General features: G+C 42.6%; 1 protein-coding gene across 5 annotated transcripts in view; it reads left to right on the top strand.

The window, feature by feature from the left end:
• Positions 1-21,406, top strand: part of si:dkey-21a6.5 (signal peptide, CUB and EGF-like domain-containing protein 2) — a 47,774-nt gene that overhangs the window by 15,958 nt on the left and 10,410 nt on the right. For 4 of the 5 annotated variants that reach the window (XR_006314891.1, XR_006314889.1, XM_043712249.1 and 1 more), the window contains exons 2-6: positions 6,078-6,308; positions 7,919-8,054; positions 10,814-10,902; positions 16,013-16,073; positions 20,276-20,364. Coding sequence is in view for 3 of the 5 variants with exons in the window: in XM_043712249.1 (XP_043568184.1) it covers positions 6,078-6,308; positions 7,919-8,054; positions 10,814-10,902; positions 16,013-16,073; positions 20,276-20,364 (606 nt within the window). In the remaining 2 variants the exon portion in view is untranslated. Of the gene's footprint in view, positions 1-5,730; positions 5,796-6,077; positions 6,309-7,918; positions 8,055-10,813; positions 10,903-16,012; positions 16,074-20,275; positions 20,365-21,406 lie in introns of all 5 variants that reach the window. The other variant, XM_043712511.1, reaches the window with a different exon arrangement.

Raw genomic sequence — 21,406 nt, 5'->3', positions numbered from 1 at the left:
AAATGTCTGCTGACCAGTGATCCGTGCATGTTTGCCACCTGTAACGACACAGATCTGCCTTTCAACCTCTGTATTCACAACACCAGTAAAATTAAGCTATCAAAAATACCAATGATTAATCCAATGGTTCTTGACCAGACATTTGAAGAACCAAACCTAGGTTTTGTGAATAATTGTTTCTAGGCAACTTGTGGGATAGGGGCGTTGCTGGCTGACCAGCCTTTATTGGCCATCTCAGTTGCCCTTGAGAAGGTAGTGGTGAGCAGCCTTCTTGACCCACTGCAGTTCACATGCTGGGGGTCAACCCACAATGCTATTAGGGAGGGAATTCCAGGATTTTGAAGCAGAGATATTGAAGGAACAGCGATATATTTCCAGGTCAGGATAGTGAATGGCTTGGAGAGGAACCTTTGAAGGTAGTGTTCTTCCCATGTATCTGCTGCCCTTGTCTTTCTAGATGGAAGTGGTCATGGATTTGGAAGGTGCTGTCTGAGGAGCTTTGGTGAACTTCTGAAATGCATCTTGTAGATGGTATACACTGGTACTACTGAGCATTGGTGGAGGGAGTGGATGCACTCCCAATCAAGCAGGCTGCTTTGTCCTGGATAGTGTTACGCTTCTGGCGTTTTCTTGGAGCTGCACATATCCAAGAAAGTGGCGAATATTCCATCACACTCCTGACTTACACCTTGGACATGCTGGACAGGCTTTGAGGCATCAGGAGGTGAGTTACTTGCCACAGTATTCCTAGTCTCTGACCTGTTCTTGTAGTCATTGTGTTTATGTGGTGAGTTGAGTTTCACGTCAATGGTAAGCCCCAGGATGTTGATAGTGGGTGATTCAGTGATGGAAACACTATTGAATGTCAAGAGTCAGTGGTTAGATTATCTCTTACTGGTGACGGTCATTGCCTGGCATTTGTGTGGTGGGAATGTTACTTGCCATTTGTCAGCCCAAGCCTGCGATTGTCCAGATCATGTTATATTTGAACATTGACTGACTGCTTCAGTATCGGAGGAGTTGTGAATAGTTTCTCAAGAAACATATCTATTAAATACATGATCTCTTTACTAGATGGAAAATTAAACCAGGTAAGCTGATTAATGTTTATGCTTTGAACCTGAAACATTTGTTTTCAGCCCACAGAAAAGATCGACAAATACAGTTAAAGAATTAAGAGAAGAAAATAACAATCTGGCCATATTACAAGGTGCATTGTTTCACCAGCATAGATGTGACCTCCAATGTCACTTTTTTGAAATGTTGATCAGGGTTCCCTCAGTTCACTCAGGCAGAGGCAGCAATATTTTTAATGCAGTTTTCTACTAAGCTTCAGAAAACTGGTGTAGCATATTAGGCAGAGAGCTTCCAAATCTTCATGCTGTCTCAGCAGCAGCCAAACAAAAACACTGTATCTCATGGAAAATATTGTTCCAGAGAACATCAATTCTGGTTTCACTGTGATAGACTGATCAATTCTTCCTTCGGTTACCGTTCAACAACTGCCATATGTTTCAACATAGTTCCAGCAAGTCTGGACGATACTCTAATTCCTAGGCATTGCTGTTAACTGCCAACATCTTCTATTAGATACCATAAGATAATCATAAGATATAGGAGGACAATTAGGGCATTCAGCCCATCAAGTCTGTTCTGCCATTTAACCACGGCTGATATGTTTCTCAACCCCATTCTCCTGCCTTCTCCCCACAAGCCTGATTCCCTTACTAATTAAGAGTCTATCTATCACTGTCTTCTATAGACGCAATGACTTTGCTACAGGAGGTTGTGGAAGCATCATTCTAAAGATTCGCCATCTGGTTGAAGAAATTCCTCCTCATTTCAGTTTTCAAGGGTCATCCCTTCTCTGTGCCCTCCGGTCCTTATCTGTCTAATGGAAACATCTTCTCCATGTCCACTCTATCCAGGCCTTTCAGAATTCTGCAAGTTTTAATCAGATCCTCCATTCATCCTTCATTCTAAATTCAATCAAATACAGACCCAGAGTTCTTACCACCCCGTATATGACAAGCCCTTCATTCCCAGGATCATTCTTGTAAACCTCCCCTGGAAACCCTCCAAAACCAGCAGATCCTTCCATAGATACAAAGCCCAAGACTGAACGCAGTATTCAAAGTGAAATCTAACCTGAGCTTTGTACGGCTTCAGCAGCACACCTCTACTCTTGTAGTCTCGCCCTCTTGAAATGAATGCTAATTGCAATTGCCTTCCTGACTACCAACTGAACCTACACGTTAACCTTAAAAAAATAAAAGGTCTTGAACTACAACTCCAAAGTTCCTTTGGGCTTCACATTTCTGAAATCCTTCCCATTTAGAAAATATTCTTTATCAGAATGCATAATGTCACACCTTCCCATGTTGAATTTCATCTGCCGCTTCTTTCTGAGCCAGTCCTTCTGCAGCCCCCTCAATGCTTCCTGTCCCTTCCGCTATCTGTGTTATTTGGAAATTTAGCAACAATGCCCTCAGTTCCTTTGTCCACATCATTAATGTAGAGCATGAATAGCTGTGGTCCCAACACTGATACCTGCCGGGCTCCACTCGTCACTGGACAGTGGCCCACAGAATGGAACCTGTCTTTCCCACGCCACTCATTTAGCCATGTGTTTACTTCCCAAATTTTCTTATCTCTTTATCAACGTGATCATGGCTCAGATAATAATCCAGATATTACAACCTTTCTGAAGTCCTATTTTTAAACACCATGGTCTTCCTGAGATTGCTGTGTTGTGGAATCTTTTTGATCAAAACTCGATCTGCAATTAACCTCTAGTCCTGGTCTCTCCAACAACAAAAGCTTGTTTGGTCTGTTCTTTGCTTTTTACCACAGGCACTTTCCTGAGGTCCACAAATCATTCCAGCTCACAATTTCCAGTTCACAACACCGAAAGCCAAAATTGATTCAAAGAATACAAATGATGAAAATCAAGTGAGAACTCTAACACTTCTGAATGATTTTTTTAAAAGTTAATTTCAGAGGCTGTGTACTTGGCTGGATGTACCAGCATTTATTGTTCTTCCAAATTGTCCTTTAGAAACTGCCAGTGAGGCTGCTTTGTCCACTCTTCCATCTACATGTCCGGCAGAACATTTGCCCTGTGAAAGCTGCATGTATTGCTGCAGTGGGGTCATGCAAAGTATGTGTGAGAGAGACCATTTCAAATAAGGTGATAGAGCACTCCCCTGTGTACCTTTTTTGTTCAGTAAGGTGTCTGTCATCTTGAAGAGTGGTAGAATTTAACCATCGTAGTCCAGAGACAGTACCTTCCTGTTAGGGTGAAGGGCAAGGCTGGGAGGTGTAGGGAATGCTGAATGACTAGTGAAATTTGAGGTTTTTGTCAAGAATAAGAAGGAAGCATATGTCCGGTATAGACAGCAGAGATTGAGTGATTCCCTAGAAGAGTATAAAAGCAGTAGGGACATGAGATAACATTGGCAAATAGGGTTAAGGAGAATCCAAAGAGATTCCACAAATACATTAAAGACAAAAGGGTAACTTGGGAGATGATAAGGCTGCTTAAAGATCAGCAAGGCAGCTTGCGTGTGAAACTGAACGAGATGGGGGAGATACTAAATGAGTATTTTGCATCAGTTTTTACTGTGGAGAAGGGTGTAGAAGATAGAGAATGTGGGAAAATAAATAGTGACGTTTTGAAAAATGTCCATATAAACAGAGGTAGTGGTGCTGGGCATTTTAAAATGCATAAAGGTGATTTAAGGTAGGACCTGGTCAGGTATACCCGAGAACACTCTCTGGGAAGCTAGGGAAGTGGTTACTGGGCCCCTTATTGTTATTTGTATCATCATTAGTCACGTGTGAGATGCCAGAAAACTTGGAGGTTCGCTAACGTGGTACCACTATTTTAAGAAAGGTGGTAAGGAAAAGCCAGGGATTGATAGACTGGTGAGCCTGACATCAGTGGTAGGCAAGTTGTTGGAGGGAATTCTGAGGGACTGGATTTACATGTATTTGGAAAGGCAAAGACTGATTATGGATAGTCAGCATGGTTTGGTGTGTGGAAATCATGTCTCACTGACTTGACTGAGTTTTTTGAAGAAATAGATGTGATCTATATGGACTTCAGTAAGGCGTTCGACAAGATTCCCCATGGGAGACTGATTAGCAAGGTTAGATCTCATGGAATACAGGGAGAACTATCCATTTGGATACAGAACTGGCTCAAAGAAAGAAGAAGGTGGTGGTGGAGGTTGTTTTTCAGACTGGAGGCCTGTGAGCAGTGGAGTGCCACAAGCATCAGTGCTGGGCCCTCTACTTTTTGTTATTTACATAAATGATTTGGATGCCAGCATAAGAGGTATAGCTAGCAAGTTTGCAGGTGACACCAAAATTGGAAGTGTAGTGGACAGCAAAGAGGGTTACCTCAGATTACAACAGGATCTTGACCAGATGGGCCAATGGGCTGAGAAGTGGCAGATGGAGTTTAATTCAGATAAATGCGAGGTGCTGCATTTTGGGAAAACAAATCTTAGCAGGACTTATACACTTAATGGTAAGGTCCTCGGGAATGTTGCTGAACAAAGAGACCTTGGAGTGCAGGTTCATAGCTCCTTTGAAAGTGGAGTCGCAGGTAGATAGGATAGTGAAGAAGGCGTTTGGTATGCTTTCCTTTATTGGTCAGAGTATTGAGTACAGGAGTTGGGAGGTCATGTTGCGGCTGTACAGGACATTGGTTAGGCCACTGTTGGAATATTGCATACAATTCTGGTCTCCTTCCTATCGGAAAGATGTTGTGAAACTTGAAAGGGTTCAGAAAAGATTTGCAAGGATGTTGCCAGGGTTGGAGGATCTGAGCTACAGTGAGAGGCTAAATAGGCTGTGTTATTTAACCTGGAGCATCGGAGACTCTTGGGTGACCTTTATAGAGGTTTATAAAACCATAAGGGGCATGAATAATAAATGGTCAAGGTCTTTTCCCTGGAGTGGGAGAGTCCAGAACTAGAAGACATAGATTTGAGGTAAGAGGGGAAAGATATAAAAGAGACCTAAGGGGCAGCTTTTTTATGCAGAGGGTGGTGCGTGTATGGGTTGAGCTGTCAGAGGAAGTGGTGGAGGCTAGTACTTTTACAACATTTAAAAGGCATCTGGATGGGTATGTGATTAGGATGGGTTTAAAGCGATATGGGCTAACCTCTGGCAAAAAGGACTAGATTTATTTAGAAATCTGGTTGGAATGGACGAGTTAGACTGAATGGTCTGTTTCCTTGTTGTACATCACTATAGCATGTTCAGTCTATATCATGCCCTGGAGTTTTGGGTCAGTATTGATCAGGTTGAATCATAGAATCCCTACAGTCTGGGGAAGGCAGCCATTTCGCCCATCGAGTATGCACCAATTCTGAAGAAAATCCCACCCAAATCCTGTAACCCCTGCATTCCCATGGCTAATCCACCCAGCCTGCACATCCCTGGACATGATGGGCAATTTAGCATAGACAATCCACCTGACCTGACGTTTTTGGACTGTGGGATGAAACCGGAGCACCCAGAGAGAGCCCATGCAGACACATGGAGAATATGCAAACCTGTAGCTGTGAGGCAGTAGTCCTCGCACTGAATCGCCCTGTTACTACCATTGTTTCCTTCCACATATACCTCCAGTGATTGAACATTTGTATGGGAGCTGCTGTCTACTGCTCCATTCTGTTTGTATCAGTAACACATTGGCAATTTTATTTTCTTTTACAGCAATGTTTGCGAAATGAAGTTCCAGAATTACTGTCTCACCAGCCGGATCTAAACTTGAATTAAAAGTGAGAGCTAATGGCCTTTTCTACCATTGCATTATTAGGCTGTAATATCCCAGAGTTCATTTTTGCCTGAAGTCCCAGCTGTTTTCAGACCTTTCTTTGAGACTAAATTATATGTGTTCTAATTTTTAGACAATAAGAATCTTTAATTATTGGGAGTTTTGTTTCTGCTGTCAGTGTATTTGAATACAGTGGCTTGTGATTTACACTTATTCTGCACACTGCATTATTCAGTTTTTATTTCTAACTGTTTGTTCCAGTCACAGCTTATGTTTCTGATTTTAGGGCTAGTGCTTGGTCAGGTCAGCACTCCATCAGTTGGCCCTATGGCTGCACTTGCTTCTCCACGGGTAACTGACTCACCTAATGGCTTCAACGTCCCCACCAGCCTGACACAGAGAATTGTCATCACGTCAACTGATGTACCAGGAACTGTCACATCGGGAATTTCAAATTGTACAGCTTTGAACACCTCTAATTGTGCTGTGTGTTCTGCGGGGTATTTCTCAAATAATGGCAAGTACCTTTTTAGTAATTCCATTGTTACTCAGTTTTGCCCAAGTTTAAAGCAACAGTATACTTAAAACCATGCTTTTTCAATCCCTCCAGGGAATGAACGTTTTTATTATGGAGTCATGCATAAACTGAATTAGTACCATTTGTCTGTGTTTGGCCCATATCTCGTTAAACCATTCCTATTCATGGACCTTTCCAAATGCCTCTTAAATGTTGTAATTACATCCACTTCTACCACTTCTCCTGGCAGCTTGTACCATATGTGCACCACCCTCCTGCTTGAAGTTGCCCCTCAGGTCCTTGTTTAAATCTTTCTCCGTCACCTTAAACGTATGCCCTCTAATTTTGGATCCCCCCCCAACTCTGGAGAAAAGACCTTGACTATTCAACCTGTCCATTTCCCTCATGATTTTAGAAGCCTGTAGAAGGCAACCCCTTAACCTTCTACACTCCAGGGGGGTAAAAAGTCCCAATCTAAACCCTTAAGACTCAAACCTTCCAGTCTCTGTAAATTTGTTTTGCACCCTTTCCAGTTTAACAACATGCTTCACTCCAGCCTGTTCTCTCATTTAACTCTTTCTCATTCAACATGGCATGTGCTTTGCTGCTTCAGTCAGCATATTTCAGGTCTGCCTGAATGGACAACTCTAATTTGTTTACAGCCATCCTAATGGCAAGTTGGCAAACAATGGAAATCTAATCCTGTGAAATCCATTCTAAAGAAGAGTCCTGTCAGACTCCATGTTAATTCTGTTTCTTTCTCTACAGATGCTGCCAGACTTGCTGGGGTTCTTCAGCAAGTTTTTTGTTTTTTGCCTGTAAAATCTTTGCTTGAGCCAAATGAAACCTCTGATCTAGAAACATAAGATCGGGAGTTTCACTGAATCCCTACAGTGTGAAAACGGACCATTTGACCCAGCAAATCTACACTGATCCTCCGAAGAGCATCCCATCCAGACTTGGCCTTGTGTGTTTCCCGTGGCTAATCTGCCTAACCTGCACGTCCCTGGACACTATGGGGTAATTTAGCATGGCCGATCCAACTAACCTGCATGTCTTTTGGACTGAGAGGAAACCAAAGCACCCAGAGGTGACCCACACAGACACTGGGGGAATGTACAAACTCCCCACAAAATGTCACCTGAAGGTGAAATCAAACCAGGGTCCCTGGCACTATGAGAAAGTGAGGACTGCAGATGCTGGCGATCAGAGTTGAAAAATGTGGTGCTGGAAAAACACACAGCAGGCCAGGCAGCATCCAAGGAGCAGGAGAATCGACGTTTCGGGCATAAGCCCTTCTTCAGGCCCTTTCCTGGCACTGAGGCAGCAGTGCTAATCACTGAGCCAGTGTGTAGCTCCTAGTAGGAGGAGGTGATTCAATGCCTCAGACCTGTTCTGTCAATCAATTAGATCGTAATTCAGGAATTTGAGAAATGTTTGAGATTGTGGGAACACTAATTTGCCAAACAATTTTGCATTAGATAAACTTCCACTGTTAACCAAGTTTTACTAACATGCTGGCTGTATTATTGATACTAAGTAGTCTTTTTATTTCAAGTAAAACATGATGGATATTTAAGTGACTAACTATACTTGTGTCCATTTTTAAGGATCCTTGAACTGCTCCTGTTGTTCTGACGGCTTCTGCCTTGCTCCAGAAGACTGTCTGAGCTGTCCACAGGGTTACTACCAGTCTCGGACTGGACAGATGACATGTTTGCCTTGTTCAAAAGGTACTTATACGAAGTAAGTACATGGAGAAAAACCAACAGTTATACCAAAAAGCTCCCTCTGACCCCTTTGGCAGTGACCCCCCACCTCATCACATGTGGCCCTATAGTGCGTTGGGCTCTTTGACCAGAGGGATAATGTAGCTGAACACCATCCCTCCCCCATGTTTAACCATCCTTCCCAGTGGTAATGAGACTGTGCTAACTCACTCAATTGATCATAATTGGTTGAAGGAGTGTGGTGCAGTCATTTATTTGTGATGATTATAAGTTATGAGAACAGCCGATGAATTTCCAGTTAGCAAAATAATTGAGGCTTTCAGCAACAGATGATCAGCCAACGATTAAGTTGGGCATAGACTGAGACGGGTTGGGGAAAATGGAAAAAGGAGAAATGATTGAATCGGTTGCTTATCTGTCTATAAATGGGTATCAGGAAAAAATATTTGAACCTTGGAACAGAACAACTAAATTGATGACTAGACATTTGAGAGATACTAGAATTGCTGAAGAGTTAAGGGGATGGTCACACATCCCCTGATGAAAACATAATAGAAATGTATCCAGATCACAACTCATGCCATTACCTCATTGAGATCAACCAACTCTTGTGCAGATCAGGAACTAAGGAGATTTCTATTGGACTCATTCGCTCTCCATTCTGCCTTTACCAGCTGAAGTGTTGGATAAACTATTGTAAACCTTGTGGTGGGAAGCCTTTGGTTTACTGAAGGTGTGTCTGTGGTTTGAGATTATGAACAATGTTCTTGTGTTTCTCCATCCAATTCATCTCTACTGTGACTCTGGGACATCATGCCATGCCATGTTTAATGGGCATTTGCAAGACTGAAACTAGAAATGATTGGCTATGATCCAATTAACATAAAACTTGATGCTGGAATGTGAATTTGTCTGAAATCAAAATAGTCATGACCACTTTAGGGATTCGAACGTAATCCAAAAAATAGTCTTCACCACCCCAACTCTTGTATTGAATACCATTTTCACAAATGTCTTGTAGCCATGTATGTACTGAAATCTGAGGGACTCAGTCGTTCATAATAAACATTTTAGTCATCTTATTAGACATTATTAGGTCCCATCACTAGTTAATCAAAGAGGATGATATAGTCTGTGATTTTTGCTGTAGTCTGCTGAGGAAACCTTGCCTGTGCCTTTGCTTCCAAAGTCAATATTTTAAAACCTAGGAGAAAGTGAGGACTGCAGATGCTGGAGATCAGAGCTGAAAAATGTGTTACTGGAAAAGGAATGAAGAAGGGCTTGAGCCCGAAACGTCGATTCTCCTGTTCCTTGGATGCTGTCTGACCTGCTGCGCTTTTCCAGCAACACATTTTTCAGCTATTTTAAAACCTAGCTGGCCTTCCATTTTCAGTGCACCATAAACTTGAGCTCATTAGTCTAGTGGAGAAAGTGAGGTCTGCAGATGCTGGAGATCAAAGTTGAAACTTTATTGCTGGAACAGCACAGCAGGTCAGGCAGCATCCAGGGAACGCCCGAAACGTCGAATCTCCTGTTCCCTGGATGCTGCCTGACCTGCTGTGATGTTCCAGCAATAAAGTTTCAACTCATTAGTCTAGTCCTCACTCAAACAAATTCCATCGCAATGATGGCCTTTTAATTGGATCTTGATCTGACAGCAGCTTGACCTTTTGAGTTACTGATTGCCAGTCATCATTCCATCATTGATATCCATGCTGTCAACTGACTGGGTCCATATAAAAGAGGAATTAATCAATAAAAGGGAAAAGTGCTGCCTCCCACTAAGATTTTGTATTTGTATGTCTGCTGTAAAAGTGGTTTCCACCATGTCTAATGTGTTAATTTGAGCCTTTATCAGATAGTATAAAAGATGCTTTCATTATGGATATCTGATTTTGAAGAAATGCTATTATCAGTCAATCTAACCCCCTCCAGTGTTGCATGTAGAGGTCCCGGATCACACTGGGGACTTGGGATGAATATTAAATATGTGCCACTGTTCTACGTGCCTGATAAACAAATAAAACCTCTTAGACTGTTGATTTATAGATGGCAGTGTTATGAATGTTATTACAAAGTAATTAGCTGTAAGGCAAACTTTTTTTTTAAATGTTGAGCTAAATTTTGTGGCCAGCCGTCATTAATGATGCATTGCAGATAGCTGAAGTTAAGAAAAAGATTGATCTGTTGCCTCTTGTTTCCTGAGTTCAAATTCCGATCTGTCAGATTGATTTGGTTTATTGACGTGTATTTTGTTACAAAATACAGGGAATGATGTGTGCTATCAGCATTCTCCAACGCCATCTTAAAACAGAGAAATAAACCAAAACACAGAATGTAGAGACAGAAGGATAAAGAAAGACAGTGTTCAACTTTTACAGTCCGTTTGTTTTTGTTTGAGACCATATGAAATAGGAGCAGGTCATCTGGCCTCTCTAACCTGCTCCACGGTTATATAGGATCATTGCTGATCCAACATTCCTCACATCCACTTTCCTACCCTTTCCCTGTAACCCTTGGTTTCTGACTGATCAAGAATCTATGTTTTGCTGCTTTTTTTATCAACCAATGAAAAACTGCTATGAGCTGCCTACAGACATAGGAGGGAAGGATCCTTATAGTGGTAAAGTGAATTTAAAACATGGTTTATATTGTTGTGTAATAAATTCTTAATCTAGTGCGAGACAGATCTTCACAATTGTCTTACCTTTTGAATGTTTTTTTTTCTCAATACTTTTAAGTTCTAATGTAATAATTTGATATCTATCCTTGCAGTTCCACAGGGAGTACAGAATGTCAATCCTGTGAATCTGGGTTTTATGCCAATGAAACGGGTTCAAAATTGTGCAGACCGTGCCTTCCAGGTAGGAATGCATTATTACTGCTATGCTGGAGCTCAGTAAGGATTGGGATATATTGGTTTTGCAATGCAGAAATATTGCTATTTTCTTCTTTACTTGCTTCTTCCATTTATATTTCATGTGAGGCAAACCACAATATCATAGATTTAAACTTAACCTCAGCTGACTTGTGCAGCAAAGCCAAATTTTGAAATAGATGTTTACTCTCTTCAAAGCAGATGTTTTGCATCATCTTCAACCCAAAGGAAAAGAGTGGAAAATCTATTTCTTAGGAACCTGAATTTTGGGGAATTTTAATATCCTTTTTTAGATCATCTCCACTGAGAGTTTGTTGAGCCATTGCTGCATAAATATTTGTAGCTGAGACACAGATGGACATCTGCGCCAAAACGATCTATTCAGTCTGTTTGGTTTAAATGTGCAATCAGGTTTTTTGTTAATTCATAGAATCATACAGAAATCAAAATCATTTTCAGACTGGAGGCCAGTGACCAGTAGTGCGCCACAAGAGTTGGTGCTGGGTCCACTGCTTTTCATCATTTATATAAATGATTTAGATGTGATATAGTTAATAAGTTTGCAGGTGACTGTAGTGCACAGTGAAGAAGGTTACCTCCGGGTACAGTGGGATCTTGATCAGATGGGCCAGTGGGCTGAGAAATGGCAGATGGTGTTTAATTTAGATAAATGTGAGGTGCTGCATTTTTGGAAAGGCAGGATTTATACACTTGATGGTAAGATCCTGGGGAGTGTTGCAGAACAACGAGACCTTAGAATGCAGGTTCATAGTTTCTTGAAAGTGGAGTCGCAGTTATATAGGATAGTGAAGAAGACGTTTGGTATGTTTTCCTTTATTGGTCAGTGCATTGAGTATAAGAGTTGGGAGGTCATGTTGTGGTGGTATAGGACATTGGTTAGGCAACACAGCCACCACAATTCTGTCTCTCTGTTATAGGAAGGATGTTGTGAAACTTGAAAGGGTTCAGAAAATATTTACAAGGATGTTGCCTGAGTTGGAGAATTTGAGATATAGGGAGAGGCTGAATAGGCTGGGGCTGTTTTCCCTGGGGTGTTGGCGAAAGTAAACTGGCCAATAATATAAAGGAGGATAGTAAAAGTTTTTTTAGGTATGTGAAAGGCAGAAAAATGGTTAAGACTAAAATTGGGCTCTTGAAGACAGAAACAGGGGAATATATTACAGGGAACAAAGAAATGGCAGAAGAATTGAATTGGTACTTCAGATCTGTGTTCACTGGGGAGGACACCAGCAATCTCCCTGAGGTAACAGTGGCTGAAGGACCTGAACTTAAAGGAATTTATATTTGCCAGGAATTGGTGTTGGAGAGACTGTTAGGTCTGAAGGCTGATAAGTCCCCCGGGCCTGATGGTTTACATCCCAGGGTACTGAAGGAGGTGGCTCGAGAAATCGTGGATGCATTGGTAGAGTTCGATAGATTCGGGATCAGTTCCTGCGGTTTGGAGGGTGGCTAATGTTGTACCACTTTTTCAAGAAAGGTGGGAGTGAGAAAACAGGGAATTATAGACCGGTTAGCCTGATGTCAGTGGTGGGAAAGATGCTGGAGTCAATTATAAAAGATGACATTACAACTTATTTGGAGAGCAGTAACGGGATAGATCAGAGTCAGCATGGATTTACGAAGGGGAAATCATGCTTGAATAATCTTCTAGAATTTTTTGAGGATGTAACTCTGAAGATGGATGAGGGTGATCCAGTAGATGTAGTGTACCTGGACTTTCAGAAAGCTTTTGATAAAGTCCCACATAAGAGGTTAGTGAGCAAACTTAGGTGCATGGTATTGGGGGCAAAGTACTAACTTGGTTTGAAAGTTGGTTGGCTGATAGGAAACAAAGAGTAATGATAAACAGCTCCATTTTGGAATGGCAGGCAGTGACCAGTGGGATACCGCAGGGATCAGTACTTGGACCGCAACTTTTTACAATATATGTTATTGATATAGAAGATGGTATTAGTAATAACATTAGCAGATTTGCTGATGATACCAAGCTGGGTGGCAGGGTGAAATGTGATGAGGATGTTAAGAGATTACAGGGTTACCTGGACAAGTTAGGTGAGTGGTCAGATGCATGGCAGATGCGGTTTAATGTGGATAAATGTATGGTTATCCACTTTGGTGGCAAGAACAGGAAGGCAGATTACTACCTAAATGGGAATCAATTTAGGTAAAGGGGCAGTACAAAGAGATCTGGGTGTTCTTGTACACCAGTCAATGAAGGTAAGCATTCAGGTACAGCAGGTAGTGAAGAAGGCTAATAGCATGCTGGCCTTCATAACAAGAGGGATTGAGAATAGAAGCAAAGAGGTCCTTCTGCAGCTGTACAGGGCCCTGGTGAGACCACACCTGGAGTAACTGTGTGCAGTTCTGGCCTCCAAATTTGAGGAAAGACATTCTGGCTATTGCGGGAATGCAGCGTAGGTTCACGAGGTCAATTTCTGGAATGGAGGGATTACTTACACTGAAAGACTGGAGCAACTGGGCTTGTATACCCTTGAGTTTAGAAGACTGAGAGGGGATCTGATTGAGACATATAAAATTATTAAAGGATTGGACACTCTGGAGGCAGGAAACATGTTTCCACTGATGGGTGAGTGCCGAACTAGAGGACACAGCTTAAAAATACGGGGTAGACCATTTAGGACAGAGATGGTGAAAAACCTCTTCACCCAGAGAGTGGTGGCTGTGTGGAATGCTCTGCCCCAGAGGGCAGTGGAGGCCCAGTCTCTGGATTCGTTTAAGAAAGAGTTGGCTAGAGCTCTCAAGCATTGTGGAATCAAGGGTTATGGAGATAAGGCAGGAACAGGATACTGATTAAGGATGATTAGCCATGATCATATTGAATGGTGGTGCAGGCTCGAAGGGCAGAATGGCCTACTCCTGCAGCTATTGTCTATTGACTGAGAGGTGACTTATAGAGTTTTATAAAAGCATGAGGGACATGGATAGGGGCAAGTATTTTCCCTAGGATGGGGGGAGTCCAAAACTAGAAGGCATACATTTAAGGTGAGAGGGGAAAAAATTTAAAAGGGACCTTAGGGGCAACGTTTTCTCACACAGCGTGGTGTGTGTATGGAATGAGCTGCCAGAGGATGTGGTGGAGGGTGGTACAATTACAGCATTTAAAAGGCGCCTGGATGGATATATGAAAGGAAGGGTTTAGAGGGTTATGGGCCAAGTGCCAGCAAATGGAACTCGATTTATTTAGGATATCTGGTCAGTATGGACAATTTGGACCGAGGTGTCTGTTTCTTTGCTGTACACCCCTCTGACTCTATTTGGTTCTTCACACCAGCACTTTTGAAATATTTCTATTTTTCTACTCTCCTGCTTTTTAACCAATTTGCCTTAGATCTGAAAACCCACTTCCCTTTGGAAGGTTATATTGAATTTGCTTATGCAAACCTTTTTGGACAGTATATAGGAGAAAGTGAGGACTTCAGATGCTGGAGGTCAGGGCTGAAAATGTGTTGCTGGAAAAGTGTAGCAGGTCAGGCAGCATCCAAGGAACAGGAGAATCGACATTTCGGGCATGAAGAAGGGCTCATGCCCGAAATGTCGATTCTCCTGCTCCTTGGATGCTGCCTGGACAGTATATACCAGATTATAAAGTTGTTTATTTAAATTAAAAATTCTCCTGATTTTCACCTTTCTTTAAACTAAGGTCACCAGTCTTCCTTCCAGCGCAGTCAATTCCTCTTGACCATGTCTATTAAAATCATCATTCTTTTTTGTGTAACAATAAATAACCCATTATCCTTTCTGGTTTAAGAACAATTCTTTTGTCTCTGCAGCCAATCAAGTCTGCTCTGCCACTTCCAGTTAGTTCATGGCTGAACTCCCAACTGCCCTTTCCCCCTTTATGCATGAAGCCCTTGATTCCCTCACTCTCCAAAATATGTTCATCAATCACATTCCAGATTATAATGTGGATTCCAAGTTTCACAACCTCTCTGAATGAAAGAATATTGTCTATCCATTCTAAATGGCTGATCCCTTATCTGAGATGGTAATGTTTTAAATCCCCTGGGGATTATTATCTCATTTAGCATACGTAATATCCATTATGTGTCTCTGTTTTTATAACCACAGGGTCCCATTTGATTTATCTTTTTTTTTTAAAAAAGCTGCCTTACTGTCTTGTCCTGCAAACTCTTTGGATTTGATTATTTTTTCCCCTCTACTTCTCTTCTAAAATGATCCTGTTTATTTGTAGTGACTCTTTTTTTTTGCCCTCCCATTCCCCCATCCTGAAGGCAAGTGTATCACTTGACACCCCCTGCATTAAATTTCATCTTTGGCCAATGCATGAAACAGACACACTTGTCCTCCTGCAGTCTGGATGGTTTCATTGAAGTGATGAACTGGAAGAGAATTTTATATTCCCCCACCACCAGTAGGTTTGAAGGTGGACAGATAAAATCTAACGGGACCATTTCACTGACCAGTCTGAACTTTTACAGGGCAGGTGGAGGTATGTGGTGGTCTGCCTGCCTGCCCATAGACCAGTTGGCCCTTGAGTGGACCATTAATGGATATAGAAGGGTCTTGTGTTGCTGTCATTGGCAAGTTACCCATTTAGGAGGGTCGGGGGGAAGGTAGACGTGGCTGTGCAGGAAGTGACTTCAAAGTATATGGTTGGTTCGGTGGGGAAAGGAGACTGCTTTTGAGGCTCCTTTTCTCTCCTGAGCCCACTTCCCTTTCAGAGACCCTTGACCGCAGACCTGTTTCCGCTCTTCCTCACTCGGAAATGCTTGTGAATTCCAGCCCCAGCCGCCATTATCAGGGGCACTGTTGGCTCTACAGCCATCGATTCTCTTCAGATGGGACTCCTTCCTGACAAAGGGTTATGTCAAATGAATAAGGCTGTTAGCCTTACTGCCATGTAAAGTTGCCCAGGGCAATCATCGTGGGAATGCTTTTTAGCTGGGTATCGCTACTATGGTACAAAATAAATTTTAGTCCAGTGTCACATTGGACTTGTTGGTTAGATGATGTCCTTTCTAATTGAACATGAGCCTATTGCATCCAGTTGGACATATTTAGAAAATGTACTAAAATATCACCTTGTTTCATAGGTTACTTTTCAGAGATGAATGCTACTGGCTGTGAGTCCTGTTCTCGAGGATTATTTTGCAAGTAAGTACTTCCAGTGTGCATATCTGTAGAATCATGTCAGTAGAGTTGCTAATTTGTGAATTCCTGATGTGCTAAGTCAGCTGATCTCCGCTCACTTGGCGGTTGAGCTGTGCAAACATCAATCTCCTTTCACCTGATGTATCTTTAGTGGATTCAGTGCACTCGGCATCCTTTAAGCCCAAACATCATCTAAAACTGAGACAGAGATGGCTCTGTGCAGTATTGAAAGTTCCTGTCTTGCTCCTTGGCAATCTCAGATGATCCATTTATGTCCTGGTGGAAATTCTTGTGTTTTAGACCTTAAGATTATAGGAGCCGAATTAGGCCATTTAGCCCATCAAATCTGCTCCACTGTTCGATCATGGCTGACATGTTTCACAAATCCACTCTCTTTCCTTCTCCCTGTAACCTTAGGTTCTTGATTAGTAAGGGAATCAATCAATCTCTGACTTAAATACACTCAATGACTTGGCCTCCACAGCCTTCATTGGCAATGAGTTCCACGTATAAATCACCTTCTGACTGAAGTTCCAACTGGTGTTCCCTTCACCCTGAGGCTGTGCCCGCGGGTTCCAATCTCTCCTTTGAGTGGAAACATCATCTCCATGTGCACACTATCCAGGCCTCTCAGCATCCTGTCAGTTTCAATGAGATTTCCATCCTCCCTCATCCTTCTAAACTCTATTGGGTACAGGCCCAGAGTTCTCATGTGACAAACTCTTCACCCCCAGGGTCAATCTTGTAATACTCCTCTCGACTGCCCCAACACCAGCACATCCTTCCTTGAATATTAAGCCTAAAGCTGCTCAGTATTCCAAATGCAATCTGACCAGAGTCTTTTACATCCTTAGCAGTACATCTCTGCTGTTGTATTCTAGCCCTCTTGAAATGAAGGCATTTGCCTTCCTAACTGCCATGTTAACACTAAGCAAATTCTGAACTAGGACTCCCAAAGCGCAGAATCTCCCTCATTGTATTCCATCTGCCCTTTCTTTATCCACTGTCCTAGCATGTCCAAGTCCTTCTGCAGCCTCCTGCTTCGTTAACACTACCTGTCCTTCCACCTATCTTTGTATCATCAATAAATGTAGCAACAATGCTAACTTCAAGACTGAAAGAACTGAGGATTCTGGAAGACAAATTGCAGGAAAGGCTCAGCAGGTCTGGCAGCATCACCGGACACTTCCTCAGAACCTGAAACATTTAACTTTGATTTCTCTCCACAGATATTGCTAGACCTACTGAGCCTTTCCTGCAATTTCTATTTTTATTCAAAATAATGCTTTCAATTCCTTCATTCAGATCATTAATGTATGACATGAGCAGTTGTAGTCCCAATACTGACCCCTGTGGAACTCCACATTGCCAGTTGCCATTCTGAAAAAGACCATTTAATCCCCACTTCTGCCAGTTGTCCAATCCTCTTTCCATGCCACTATCTTGTCCCTAACACCATGGGCTCTTATTTTATTTAGCAGCCTCCTGTGCAGCACTTTGACAAAGGCCTTCAGGAAATCTAAATAGACCTCTTCCAATGGCTGTCCTTTCTCTAACTTGCCATGCCAACTTAACCTTACTTTACCATATAATTCCAAATACTCCACAATCTCATTCTTCGTAGAGGACTTTGAGGTCAGGTTAACCGGCATAAAATTTCCTCTCTTCAGCCTCCCTCCCTTCAACAGGAGTGTTTAGATAGCCTTACTGAATACACCAGCAAGAACACGGTCAATGGAATATAATGGGGGAAAATGTGAGATTACCTGTTTTTTGGTCAGAATAATAAACGTGCAGGTTGTTCCTTAAGTGACCAGATGTTTGAAAGTGGAGATGCACAAATGGACAATCGACAGAAAGTCACTGAAGGCACATGTGAGTGCAGCAAGGTATTAAGACCATAAGACATAGGGCTGGCAGTAAGGCCATTCTGCCCATTGGGTCCACTCTATTTAATCATGGCTGATGAGCATTTCAACTCCAATTACCCGCACTCTCCCTGTAGCCCTTAATTCCTAGCGAGATCAAGAATTTATCAGTCTCTGCCTTGAAGACATTTAATGTCTCTGCTCCATGGCAATGATTTCCACAGGCCCACCATTCTCTGGCTGAAGAAATGTCTCCTCATTTCCATTCTAAATTGACCCCCTCTAATTCTAAGGCTGTGCCCATGGGTCCTAGACTCCCTGCCTAATGGAAACAAATTCCCAGCATCCATCGTATCTAAGACATGCATTATCTTGTAAGTTTCTATTAGAACCTTCTATTTTTATTCACACAATTCCAGGATCCTCAACTATTCATGGTATGTTAGGCCTACCATTCCAGGGATCATCCGTGTGAATCTCTGTTGGACATGCTCCAGTGCCAGTATGTCCTTCCTGAGGTGCGGGGCCCAAAATTGGATACAGTATTCTCAATGGGGTCTAACCAGACCTTTTATAAAGTCTCAGTAGCTGCTTTTATATTCCAACCCTCTTGAGATAAATGACAACATTACAATTACTTTCTTAACCACAGACTCAACCTGCAAGTCAACCTTTAAAGAATCCTGGACTAGCACTCCCAGATCCCTTTGTACTTTTGGCTTTAGGAATTTTCTCGCCATTTAGAAAATAGTCCATGCCTGTCTTCTTTTTTCCTAAGTGCAATACCTCACATTTGCTCACATTGAATTTCATCAGCCGTTTCCTGGACCACGCTGCTAAACTGTCTAAATCTTTCTGCAGCCTCCCCACCACCTCAGTGCTACCTGCCTGCCCACCTAATGTCATATCATCAGCAAACTTCACCAGAATGCCCCAGTACCCTCATCCAGATCATTAATATATAAAGTGAACAGTTGCGGCCTCAACACTGAACCCCACTTGTCACCGGCTGCCATTCCGACAAAGAACCTTTTATCCCAACTCTCTGCCTTCTGTCAGACAGCCAATCCTCAATGCATGCCACTAGCTCACCAACAACACCATGGGCCTTCACTACTAAGCTAAAGCCTAACGGGATAGTAGCCTTTGTCACAAGAGGATTTGAGTAGTGAAGTCTTGCTTCAATTGTATAAGAGGTTAGGCAGTACCTGGACAGTAACATGTGCAGTTTTGGTCTCCTTCTCTCCAGAAAGATGATATTGCTATAGAAGGAATGCAACGAAGGTTCATCAGATTACTTCCCACGATGGTGGGACTGTCCTTGGGCAAACTGAGCCCGTGTTCTTTAGAGCTCAGAAGATTGAGAGGTGAACTTGTTGAAACTTGCAAAATATGTAAAGGGATAGATGGAATATATGCAAGAAAGGTGTCTGCCTTAGCTGGGGAGTCTAGAACCAGGGGCACAATTTCTAAATTGGGGGGGGGGGGGGGGGAAGGGATGTCACTTGGGTCCAGGATTAGGTTTTTTTCCCTCAGTCGATTGCGAATTTTGGAATTGACGGACTTCTGATTACCGGTGGCATACAGGGCTATGGTGGTGGGATGGGTAAAAGATATTTAAGTGTTTAATCAGCCATGATTGAGCTTGCCCTACCACTCATAATACACTGGGCTAAATGGCCTGTTCCCATGTTTGGATGTCCTCCAAATATTAGCCTGGTTTTTGGATCACTAGATCTGTGACCATGTGACCATTGTGCTACCGTGTCCCCTAATGGCACTTGAGAAGCATCAGAACACCTCACTATTCCCATTTGTGAGCTGCCTCAATGTGCTGAAGAGAATTGACTGAAATTCTCAGCTACACTTCCAGATCTTTGTGAGCTTGCCACATCTTACTGTGGTTGTTTCCAGGCTCCAACCACCTTCCAATCTTTGAAACAGCTGCTTCTTGGCTTTTCTTCCAGCTCCCTTTTGACTCTGCATTATTTTGATAAAGCCAGATAGATTATTTTTATCTCCTGAAACCCTCCTGTTTTGATTTATACTTTTATCTTAATTGACCTAACCTCTGTTCTTCACTACTCCCCTTTGCTTTGCTCTATCCACTATTAAAGCCAGCTGAGGCACGATCCACGTGAGAGATAATATCAAAATGTGAATAGTATTGTAGCACTCCCAGATCCCTTCTTTTTATTCCACTTCTTTTTATTCCACTAATCTGACTCTGCAGAGTCAACTGTGCCTACATTGTTTGTTTAACCCTGTAGATGCTGTCCTTTTGTGATAGAAGCCTAATGCTAGGTTAGTGTGTGTAAAATGTTCTTTTCTTTTCAGCGCAACTCAATGCGACAAGTGTACAAAGTGCCCTGGTGGGGAGGAAGCCCTGACGACTGCAGCAACAGAGTGCACACCATGTCGACCAGGTATAGGCAGATTATATGAACATCTTTCCTGGGTTTACCCTGGAGGGGGAGGTGCAGCAATTGAGCACCTTTTTGGAGGAAATTCAATAAGGAGGTTAGGTGTGGGGGGGGGAGGTGATAGGGGAAGTGGGATACAGGAAAAAAACCACCCCAGTCACAAAAAGCCATTGAACTACTCCAATCCCATTTTCCACCACTTGGCCTTGGCATTGCAAGTAGCCGTCTAATTGTTATGAGGTTTTCTGTCCCTATCACCCTTTGGGTGAAAAGGTTTTTTTCCTCACATTTCCTGTAAACCTTTTGCCTTTACCTTTTAATCCAGTGTTGACGTCCTTGATCCCTTCATTAAGGGGGGAAAACATCTGTCCATGTACCTCATATAATTGTATATGTCTCAATTGTGTCCCCCTCAGTCTCCTCTGTTCTAAGGAAAACAATTCCAGTGTCTCCAATAATTTCATCACACAACCCTCCAGCCCAGGCAACAGCCTGATACATCTCCTCTGCACCCTCACCAGTGCAATCCCCTTCCTCCTGTCATAAGGATAATGTTTATACAGTTCTTGTATAACTCACTGCTCTTAAATGTGATTAGATTAGATAACTTAGTGTGGAAACAGGCCCTTTCAGTCCAACAAGTCCACACCGACCCGTCGAAGCGCAACCCACCCAGACCCGTTCCCCTACACTTACCCCTTCACCTAACACCTATGGGCAATTTAGCATGGCCAATTCACCTGACCTGCACATTTTTGGACTGTGGGAGGAAACCGGAGCACACGGAGGAAACCCACATAGACACGGGGAGAATGTGCAAACTCCATACAGTCAGTTGCCTGAGGTGGGAATTGAACCCGGGTCTCTGGCGCTGTGAGGTAGCAGTGCTAACTATAGTGCCACCATGCCGCCCACATTGCTGCTGTACTAATGGCAAGTATCCCATATGCTACCTTAACCACTTTTCTTTTCTTTACCTATCCTGCTACTTTTAAGTGATCAGTCGAAATGGAGCTCAGGTCCCTCTCATCCTGATGCTTGAGGT

This window comes from Chiloscyllium plagiosum, chromosome 1, assembly GCF_004010195.1.
Source record: "Chiloscyllium plagiosum isolate BGI_BamShark_2017 chromosome 1, ASM401019v2, whole genome shotgun sequence".
Taxonomy (NCBI): Eukaryota; Metazoa; Chordata; class Chondrichthyes; order Orectolobiformes; family Hemiscylliidae; genus Chiloscyllium; species Chiloscyllium plagiosum.
The sequence above is the reverse complement of the archived record's forward strand: the minus strand, read 5'-3'. Positions and strand labels throughout refer to the sequence as shown.